Here is a 10,778-nt window from a genome sequence, read left to right on the forward strand (position 1 = left end):
AAACAGCAGCCGCCTGGGGCAGAAAACAGAGGGAAAAGGAGAAAGTTTAGGTCCAGTATAGTCCTGAACCTGGCTTGTGCATGTCTAGGGGGAAATTCTAAGCACCAGACCACCCCCCCCCCCAGCGCATGCTCGATCAAGAAAGAGGCAACCTAGGCAGAACATGGGTTTGGGGATACATAGACCAGCTGTGAGTCAGTCAGCAGAGGAACTACCCGTCTGGGAAGAGTTGCTGGCTTTTAAAAAATTAAAGGAGGTTGTGCACTTTTACGAGCTTGGCAAAAAATCAGGCGTACGCCGAGGAAATTTCTCTCAGAGATGAGGAAGCTGCACTTTGATCATGCTCGGCCCCATAGACTGTGGCGGTCCAGCCCCCCAATCTATCAATGAAAAGGTGTCAGCCCTATTCTCACATAGGCTTACCAGCCCTTGGTTGGGAAATAGCTGGAGATTTTTGGGGCATGGAGCCAATAATGGGTGGAATTTGGGGTGGGGAAGGGTCTCAGTGGAGTCGAATGCTCTGAAGCCCACCCTTCAAGGCAGCCATTTTGTCCAGAGGAACTGATCCCTGGCACCTGGAGGTGAGCTAGAATTCCAGGGGATCCCAAGTCCCACCTGGGGATTTGCTAACTACAATAACCAACGGATAACACACTTGTGCAGTTTCTTCCTTTGATGAAACTATTTATTACCAGAACTTGCTTGAAGGAAAAAAAGACCTGAAAAAAAATTCGGCATGTACCTTCTTCGGTTAGTTCTGCGAATCTGTTAATGAGCCATTCCACAAATTAGGAACTTATATGAAAAGGGAGGCTTTACGCGAGTCTATAAAAGAAGCAAGAAGAGCTCTGTCGGATTTAAACCATCTATTGTGAAAGCACAGAGACCGATGACAGCTACCAAATTGTACAATAGACTCAGTCCCGGAATGTGTGCGTTTTGTTTAAGTCGGGTAGTCAGCCAAGGAGCACAGGAGTCACCGCCAGTTCCCTCTTGCCCCAGGCCATGTGCAAAGGGCATCGTCTCTCCGAGAGCACTGGCCCCAACGCCTCCGCCCCACCGGGTCTGAACTGATGGGCAGGCCTTCCAGCTGAGAGAGGCGGTGGTTTCCTGGCTCCTGAACCAGAGAGAATTCCAGGGCTCCTTCTTCCCCCAGCGCTTGTGTCAGCACAGCAGCACCCGAGCAGGTGGCCGCTCCCTGCCCCTGGGGAGCCCTGCCTTCCCGCTGGGGCCCAGCCCTCTGTGTGGGCAGCTGATTCAGCCACTCTGGCAAAACAGGCCTCAGCGTCTGCTCTCGAATTCTCTCTCCCTCTCCCGTGCAACCCCAAAGGTGTTCTTGATCCACCATGGCTCTCCGCTGGGGAATCTGCTCTGCTGGGAAGATCAGCCATGACTTCCTTGTGGCGCTGAAGACTTTGCCATCTACGGACCACCAGGTTGGATCAGTGGGGCTGGAGGGGGTTGGGGGGAGAACTGGGGGGGGGGTGTCGCACTTTATGAGTCAGCGGAGCCCTTGGCTTTCTTCTGGACAGGCGCTTTGCCCCCTCCTCTTTGCTGATATCTCCACACTAGGAAAAGTTTCACCTGCTTGCCCAAACTGTGGCTCTCCAGATGTTCAGAGGTGGCTCTCCCAAGATGCCAGCAAGGGCTCGTGGGAATTGTAGTCCATGGACACCTTGAGAGCGACCGTTTGGCCATCCTTGCTGTAGTGTGGCTGGTCGCCTTCCAGTCTCACGGCATAGGATTCTCTTGCTGGGGAGCGTTGGGGCTGCCGTGTCGTGGTGAGACCCAGTGACAAGTGACTGCAAAGCAGATGATCCCAAAGGGAACCAAAGCCATTGGGACAATGCCCTCTCGGGGCCCTGGCCGAGGACAATTGTGGTGGGGGCAGCCAGGCTGGGGGCAGAGGGACCCCCCCACAGTGGAAAGAGGTGTCACGCTGAGTGTCCTTAAAGTGGGAAAAGGCAGGAGGAGGGAGGCTACAGCCCTGATCTATGTGTGTGGGTGGGGGGGAGGAGGCACAGTGCAGGTCCCCTGGAAGTGTGGGGCCCATAGCACAATGCAGCCCCCCCCCTTATCTCACAGGATGCCTGTTTTGTGGAGAAGGAGGGAATGGTGTTTGCAAGCTGCTTTGGGACTCCTTGGGGTAGTAAAAAGCAGCCTATAACAACCCAGCTCTTCTTCTTTATGCATGAAATGCAATACAGTCAAATGCCATCACTTGGATAGGCAGATCATATGGCAATTCGGAAGCTAAGCAGGGTCAGTATTTGGATGGGAGACCACCAAGGAAGTGGAAGGTTGTGACACAGAGGCAGGCAAGGACAAAACCACCCCTGCCCTGCAGACGGGGCTCACCAGGAAATGCTGGCAGGGGCTCATGGGAATTGTAGTCCGTGAACATCTGGAGGACCTCAGGTTGACTACCCCTGCCTTAGACCACTTCTGACGCTGAGAGGAAGTGGTAAGACCAGATTGTGTTCACACCTGGTAGAGGCTAATTGCAGGAGTCCAATGGTTATCTCTCAGGGGTCATGGAGGGTTTGGCAGAAACTCCTGCAAGATCTTAGATGACTAACTTACAACACGACAGGAGGAACGGCCAACAACAACACAAAAAAGACCGTTGTGGCTTTGTTGTGGGTTGCCGTTGTGAGTCGCACACGGCTTATCGTGGCTTGCTGTTGATCTAACCTCACATCAACCCCGAGGCCTGAGCAGCAAAAGATAAACCTGACATTAAACGAAGTTTGAGTCTAGTGAAACTTTTAACCCAACGCACTTCATCAGACAACAAAATGGGTGTTCCAAGGCAGAGAGTGGGTCATGGATTAGTACACCGCATAATAAAGATGTTGACCAAATGCAGAGGCCTTACAAAAACAACTGGCCATGCTTATCATCATTGGTTTGGGCTCACCTCAAACATAGAAATCATCCTTCTGTGGATCAAGGACCAGAAAGAACTCCCCTCCCCTCTTTCACCCACAGAAGTGCTGTTCTGCTGGCGGAACTGGTATTAGCTAGCCAATTTAGGATCTAAACTGGGTTCTCCAACCTATTTGAGCCTGTGGGCACCTCTGGAATTGTGTGGCAGCATGGTGGGTACAGCCACAAAATGGCTGCAACTGGAGGAGGAGCCAGCCACAAAATGGCTGCAACTAGAGGAGGAGCCAGCCACAAAATGGCTTCCACAGCTAACCTGCAATCATGCTGCAAAGACTCTTGGGTTCTGGTAGCAGCTGTGGCCAAAGCAATGCTTGTTGGCCTTTTAAAAATCTGCCCAGCCAGTCCAAATCTCCGACAGCCAATAGCTGACCCCGCCCACTTTGTGAAAACATTTGGTGAGCGCCATGGCAACCTGCCCTCTTTTCCTCTTTCTCTTTGCAGGCAGTAGCTATCGCTTCCCGAGATCTTGCACGGTCCCAAGAGTATGCCAAGAAGCACTGTATCCCCCGGGCTTATGGATCTTACGAGGAACTGGCACAGGATCCTGGTGTAGGTGAGGGCGGCATAGTGGAATAACACGGCAAGGTTGCACAACCTGATTAAAGAGTAGAACAAAGTTTATTCAGGAATTACGATACTTCATAGTGCAGAGGAGAAACAGAGAGAATTGCTAACTACATGTCTAACTGAGAGAGAACGAATTGCAGCTCCCAAAAAGAAGCAGGAAATTGCCCCTAACAGTAGCCATCTGAAGACAGACGAAGAATGACGCTTATCAGGAGAGAAGGCTTCACTATTCCATCTAACGGTCTTCTTGCTGCCTCCTGCAAGGACTTCTTCTCTTCTTCTTTGTACACCAGACATTGCCTCTTCCAACATGGGTTGGTTGGGATGGATTTCTGGGCTGCTAGAGACACACTGGAGGTTAAGAGCGGCAGCTTCTCATCTGGCGAGCCGGGTTTGATGCCCTGCTCCTCCACTTGCAGCCGGCTGGCTGACCTTGGACTAATCACAGCTCTGATAGTGCTGTTCTCGCAGAGCAATCCTGTCAGAAGCTCACTCAGCCCCACCTCCCTCACAGGGTGTCTGATGAGGGGAGAGGAAGGGAAAGGAGACTGCATGCCACTTTGAGACTTCTTAAAAGGTAGAGAGAAGAAGAGGAAGGCCTGGGTGTTTATAACCCACTTTTCACAACCTGGAGGGGTTTTTACAAACCCCTCTCCCTTCCTGTCATGCCTGCGCCACTGCCGTTTCCTGATGGGCCGCTAGGGAGCGCGCCAGCACTCATCCCAAATTTGGGGGGTGTCCTCGGGCCAGATGGATCTACATCAGGGCTGCAGGAGGCAGGCGTGGAATCAGCCATTGAGAATCCAGCTGGGGCCAGCCAGACAGGGCAACCAACGAACTGCCCGGCCCCAGGCAAGATTCGACCAGCTCTTCATACCAGTTGCTCTGGGGCTCCCACCACCAGTTACATCCAGCCCTGACGGCTCTCCGTAACACCAGAGGCAGCGGAGGAGAGCCCGTTTGACAGCTCACTGGCAAAGTGCCAGATTGTCAGCTTGCTGTCAAAGCTGATGACATGTGTGAAGGCCTTCTGTCTGAGGAGGACTAAGCCCAGCTGAACGGTCTAATGAGAGCCTCCAGGATGGTATTTACGGAGAAACCTCAGCCAGGTGTATGCTCCCTGCCAAGATTCTGACAGACTGCTTCCTGGGGCCTGCCCTGCCCTTAGACTTTGCTACAAGTACAGAAATGGTAACCTTGGCCCGTCTCACCCTCATGGATTGACCTCCTGGAGTGGGCTTGCAACTAGTGATTGGGTCTTGGCCTCTCGGCCAAGGGCGTCCCTACTCTTCTGCTCCCCACAACAGACCCCCTGTGAGGTAGGTGGGGCTGAGAGAGCTCGGGAAGAACTGCTCTGAGAGAACAGCTCTGAGAGAACCGTGATTCACCCAAGGTCACCCGGCTTGCTGCGTGAGGAAGGAGGAGGAGTGGGGAATCAAACCTGGCTCGCCAGATTAGAGGCTGCCACTCTTAACTTCATCATGCCGACTCTTTTAGTGCGAGCACATTTAGGAAGCTAAGACGTATGAGTAAAGATTGAGGGCGCTTGGTCTGTTGAGCCTGGAGAGAAGACAACTAAGAAGTGGTATGATAGCCATCTTCAAAGACTTGTATGGAACAGAGCTGTTTTCTGTTGCCCCAGTGGGTCGGACCAGAACCGATGGGTTGAAATTTCTGCATTGGACAGGAAGTGGGACTAGATGACCCTGGAGGTCCTTTCCGAATCTGTGATCCCATAATTCTGTCTGCCTTCCCATTAAGATAAGGAAACCCCCATCCAGCAGTCACGGATTACTGGCCAAAACGCCGTGCGAGGTATCAAAACCAGCTCCTCTTTTTCAGCTCCTGAGGTTGAGCTGATTCACGCGCTATGATCCACGTTCCAATTAAACGTGGATCGCCTCCCAATTTTCCACTCACCGTCTCTGGGGGTTTCTCTTTCCAGATATAGTGTACGTGGGGTCGGTCCACCCCCAGCATCACCGCCTTACCCTCCTCTTCCTTCGGGCAAAGAAGAATGTCCTGTGCGAAAAGCCCCTCGCCATGAATGCTGCCGAAGTTCGGGACATGATCCGAGTCGCCCGGGAGAACGACGTCTTCCTCATGGAGGTGGGGAACGGCTTCTGGATCAGGCTTTTCCCCTCAACCTTTTGGCATCCCTGATCGATTCGGGTTTTTGTTTTGCTTTGGCCTAGTTGGACTCTTCCTCTTTTTTTTTTTGAAAGTTTTGCAAATTGTTGCCAACATACTTTTAAAAAGCCCACAAAACATAGTGCAACATTAAGCGAAGTTGTTTGGAAAAAAATAGCGACATTCTCAGGAGGATGCATCCAGAGGGCGATACCAAATTCTCCCCCCTGGGCAGGAAGACACAATACACTGAATGTTGAGAGGCAGCATTGTTATAGCTGTTAAAGAGGCAGAGGCTGATCTGAGGTTTCCATCCCTCTTCTCCAGAAGAAGCCTGCTGGGTGACCTTGAGCTAGTCACAGTTCTCTCAGAGCTCTCTCAGCCCTTCCCCCCTCACAAGGTGCCAGTGGTGGGAAGGGGACAAGGAAGGCCATTGTAAACCCATTTTGAGACACGTGAGGCCTGCTGGGTGATTTTGGGCCCGTCCCAGTTCTCTCAGAACTCTCTCAGCCCCACCTCCCTCACAAAGTGCCCTTGGGTGGGAAAGGGAAGAGAAAGGCCATTGTAAGCCATTTTGAGACACACAAGGCCTGCTGGGTGATTTTGGGCCCGTCCCAGTTCTCTCAGAGCTCTCTCAGCTCCACCTGCCTCATGAGGTGCTTGTTGTGGGGAGAGGAAGGGAAGGTGGTTGTAAGTCCCTTTGAGACTCCTTCGGGTAGAGCAAAGCGGAGTATAAAACCCAACCCCTCCTCCCCTTGATAGCCTTTTTTTTCTCGCCTAGGGCTTCTGGACACGATTCTTTCCTGTGTCGGAGCAGATCCGCTTCCTGCTGGCCCGAAAGGTCCTTGGGGACGTGAAAGTGGTCCAAGCGCACCTGGGCTTCCCGATGACGGACACCGAGAGGCTGGTGGACAAAAAACTGGGGGGAGGCGTCCTCTTGGACCTGGGGGGCTACTGTGTCCAGTTTGCGTCCATGGTCTTTGGACCCGAACGGCCACAATCCATCGTCGCCTCAGGACTGCTCCACAGCAGAGGTGAAGCACAAGGACGCCAGAAGGGGGGGTGGGTGGGGTTTGCAGTGGCAAGAGAAAAGAACTTCAACCCTCCAGCATTTCTGGTGTGGGGCAGCGGTCGGAGGGCAGGGATCAGGCCTCAAGAGACGTAGGCTCAAATCCTGCCTCAGCTGCCCATCCGTGGGCTGGCGTGGGGGGGTGGGGGGGTTAACCCATGGCTGGAGGAGGCCTAGATTTTCCTCACTACCGGTAAGCTCCCCCACCTGTCGGCCATTAGGGACTTGCAAGCCCGTGAGAGCTGGTGTATGTTTCATGTCTGTTTTTATAATAATTATAACGATTACGATCGCTTTTGTTTTTATAGCCCGCCCTTCCCAATAGGCTCAGGGTGGGTACAGGGCCGGATTTTCCTATAGGCTAGCTAGGCTTCAGCCTAGGGCCTCAAGATCAATTAGGGGCCTAGATTCAAATTGTTAGCAAAATTTGAATTACACTATTGCACCAGTCACAACATGTTTCATTTAACATATTGATACACATCAGGGGTGGTCCCTCCAGATGTCCAGCATTTGCTGGCAGGGGCTCATGGGAATTGTAGTCCATGGACATCTGGAGGACCACAGGTTGACTACCCGTGATATACATCACAGTGATGATGTAGTTTATTATCTCTTGTGTAATTTACAAACTTAGAAATGGGAGATGAAAGGGCCACATAAGTGGAATAGCCTAGGGCCTCTTTTTATGTAAATCCGGCCCTGGGTGTGTAGCAACGGGATTGATTCGATTGAATTTTACAATGTGCTACTGCCCCTTAGAAATGGAACCATGTCAGATTCTACGCAATGAAGTGAGCGGTTAATTTTTGTTCCGACAGGCTTTTAGTTCATTTCAATTGTGTTCTCAGCCATTAGAAGCCCACAGCTCTTCATCTTCCTGCTGATTGGAGCCTCCGACACCCCAAAGTCGACTGGAGGGGCTGAGATCAGGCCTACCTGCCAAGGGGGTTGTGAGGCTCCTATGGGAGGGGGGGTGGACGAGAACCGGGAACGCTCATAGAGAGAGCAGGATAAAAAGGAACTAGAGAGATCATTTTGTTGGGCAGCTTCAGACCAACACGCCTACCTGCTTGAATCCATTTAGAGAGAAAACATGTTAGGAAATATCTGGAGGAAGGGGTGGGGAAGCCAACTTTGGAGTAACTGGAGAGGAAATTGGGGCAGAGGAGCAATGAGAGTTCTCAGGCTTCCGGAAGAGGCTGTCAGGCCTCCGTCGCTCTTTATAAAAACCGCTTGGTGAGCGATTCTTCTGTTTCCCAGGTGCGGACGAAACCGTTTCCATCATCCTCAACTACTCAGGGAACCGGCAGGCCGTCCTCAGCGTCACCATGTTGATCAAACTCCCCGGAGAGGCATTAATTGGGGGCACCGAAGGACTTATCCAGGTACCCGGCTAGGTGGGGAGGGGGGGGAATATAATGGACTGAGAAACAGCAGGGGAAGAAGGGGGGCACTTAAAGAACTATACTTCGGGGCAGGGTCTTAGGAAAAAACAAAGAACTTGGGAACTTGGATTGGTGAGCTGAGGTAGCTTAATAGCGAAGCTCAGGGGCCGGGTCTCTGGAAGCTCCTGAGCCAAACCTTGCCTTTCCAGTGAACTCAGTAGGTTTTCTAGTGGAGCTAGCCCTGGCCTACACTGCAAGACCGTTGTTGACAACATACCCTCAGGCATGTCAGAGTGGAAATGTCAATCTCTTGTTCAGCATGTAAGACCTTCAGGCAACCTGACTGAGGCACTTTCTGGTGTCTTTCCTCAGGCTGGTACATGTTACATGTGAAGCCATGTATATCCTGCACGTACACGTGCTGGTTTGACCTCGACTGCCACGCAAACCTGCTAGTCCCGTCCCATGGCTGCCAAATCAAAATTCAAAAGAGAGAAAAACAAATTAAAAATGGCAGAATTAAGCTTAATGCATATCATTTATATAGGTCACAGGACTGATCTCTTAACCACCCAGAAATATATTTAATACAGAAAATGCAGCCCTGAGAACTGTGACCGAAACCTGGGGTCATTTTTTTGTTTTGGATCTAGATTGTGCCATTGTTACCAAAACACAACTCCAGGTGTGCTTCAGATCAGGGGTAGTCAACCTGTGGTTCTCCAGATGTTCATGGACTACAATTCCCATAAGCCCCTGCCAGCAACCGCTGGCAGGGGCTCATGGGAATTGTAGTCCACGAACATCTGGAGGACCACAGGTTGACTACTCCTGCTTCAGATGACAACTCCATAATGTCTCCTCTGGCCCTCAAAACAACAACCTGTTGATATCTTTCTCTCTCCTCCCCCTCAGATCCCCTCACACATGAATGCCCCCACCATCATGTACCTGAAAGGCAACCGCTGGGAGTGGCCCCTCCCCTCCTCCCCAGAACCGCTCTTCTTCGAAAACGACATCGGGCTGAGATACGAAGCCGAGCACGTGCGCCAGTGCCTGTTGGACGGTAACGACCCAGCCGTTATAGCTTCTTTCACAGAACTATCTCAACGGCAAACGCACGCCGAGTGACCACGGTAGAATAGCTAGAATCAGACCAGATCTAGGCCCTCCGAGTTCAATTCTCCCCACAGACGCTTTGCTACAAAGTTCATTGGGTGACTCTCGTACATTTTTCTCAGCCCATCCTACTTCACAGGGGCGTTGTGTGGATAAAACAGGGGCTCGGCCGAACTCCTTAAAAGAGAGGTGGAATTAGAATTCGGGAAGATGCACAGAAATTCTCTGCCAGGAACGAAACGGACAGTCCCCGTGGTGTAAGAATCAGTGTAGTATAACGGTTAAGAGCAGCAGTCTCTAATCTGGGCAAGATTCCCCGCTCTTCCTCCATATGCAGTCTGCTAGATGACCTTGGCACGGGTCAGAGCTGTCAGAGCAGTTCTCTTAGAGCTCTGTCAGCCCCACTTACCTCACTGGGTACCTGTTGCAGGGGAGAGGAAGGGAAAGGTGACTGTAAGCCATGCTGCGACTCCTTCAGGTAGTGAAAAGCGGGGTATAAAGCACCATCTCTTCTTTTTATGTGACGTATGATTGGGGGAGAGATTAGACTGGAATCATTGTTGCCCGACATGGTAACTGCCACTAATTAAGCTTTGAAAAGTCTAAGGCTAATTGCCAAAGCAGCCCTTCTTTTGGGAACAAAAGGGCCAATAGGAATGGTCCTTAGGGCTGCTGCTAAAGCATCCACCCTCTTCGTTTTACCAAATCAAGGGAGAGGAGCATCTATATTTAAGAGCAGAGGGCATGGGAGAAGGGTTCGAAATCCCCCACCCCTTCCTTCCCATTGTGTCTCCGGTAACAGAATACAAAGATGGGGAGTGGGACTCATGAAGGGTTCTTCCTCACGCAGGTTTAAAGGAAAGTCCCATCATGCCCTTATGCGAGAGCGAACTCATAGCCACAATCCTGGATGAGGCCCAGAAGCAGATCGGGGTTTTCTACGATGAAGACGACGCCACCCGAAGCAGCCACAGCAAAAACATCAAATAAACCTTTGCGGGGGTCAAAACAGAGAAGTCCATGAAAAATGCCTCCACCTGATATCACAGAATGGTTTGAAGGGGGGAGAGATGGTACGGAACACCTTTGAAAACAGGACCCACACTTCCTGTGTTGGGCTTTTTGAGACACGCAGTCGTTTGAACCGGAGGGGAGGCCAAAGCATCTAGTCCTCAGTGCTCACCGTCCTGCAGGCAGCGTTCTGCTCAATGCTCCTTGTGAATCCGAGGGGACGGCTTCAGACTTCCCGGCCAAGCTCAGGAGCAGCAAGAGATTCTACTGCAAACCACCTCAACTTTCCACTTTCATTAAAGCCAAGGAGTACATTCGAGCCTATTTAGCGCCCCCTGCCCCCACGGCCTCCCCTGTAACACCGACAGCCCAGAAGCGACCCACTGGTGCCGAGAACTGGTTTTCACCGACAATTTAAATTGTATATTGTTCCTATTGTTCTATGTATTCTGTTTGTATTGTTTGACTTGTAATGAAGATGGAATTTCCAAACCTGCTGTTCACTGGCCTTAGACAGCAAATCCAGAAGGGGCATTATAATAAAT

At 51.5% G+C, this 10,778-nt stretch overlaps 1 protein-coding gene across 1 annotated transcript; it reads left to right on the top strand.

Moving 5' to 3' along the window:
- Nucleotides 1-1,281: 1,281 nt before the first annotated feature.
- On the top strand, nt 1,282-10,753 carry DHDH (dihydrodiol dehydrogenase). Its single transcript, XM_077313871.1, has 7 exons — nt 1,282-1,436; nt 3,391-3,502; nt 5,462-5,625; nt 6,428-6,680; nt 7,979-8,103; nt 9,019-9,169; nt 10,073-10,753. The coding sequence occupies exons 1-7, from the start codon at nt 1,347-1,349 to the stop codon at nt 10,210-10,212; spliced, it is 1,035 nt and encodes a 344-aa protein (XP_077169986.1). The 5' UTR covers nt 1,282-1,346; the 3' UTR covers nt 10,213-10,753.
- The last annotated feature ends 25 nt before the right edge of the window (nt 10,754-10,778 follow it).

This window comes from Paroedura picta, chromosome 16 (assembly GCF_049243985.1).
Source record: "Paroedura picta isolate Pp20150507F chromosome 16, Ppicta_v3.0, whole genome shotgun sequence".
NCBI classification, from domain to species: domain Eukaryota; kingdom Metazoa; phylum Chordata; class Lepidosauria; order Squamata; family Gekkonidae; genus Paroedura; species Paroedura picta.

Excerpts from the sequence above, each read along its gene's own strand:
- DHDH (XM_077313871.1), top strand. The coding sequence starts at position 1,347 with ATGGCTCTCCGCTGGGGAATCTGCTCTGCTGGGAAGATCAGCCATGAC. Across the intron at positions 1,437-3,390 it reads TGCCATCTACGGACCACCAG|GCAGTAGCTATCGCTTCCCG; the intron begins GTTGGATCAGTG and ends TTCTCTTTGCAG. Across the intron at positions 3,503-5,461 it reads GGCACAGGATCCTGGTGTAG|ATATAGTGTACGTGGGGTCG; the intron begins GTGAGGGCGGCA and ends TTCTCTTTCCAG.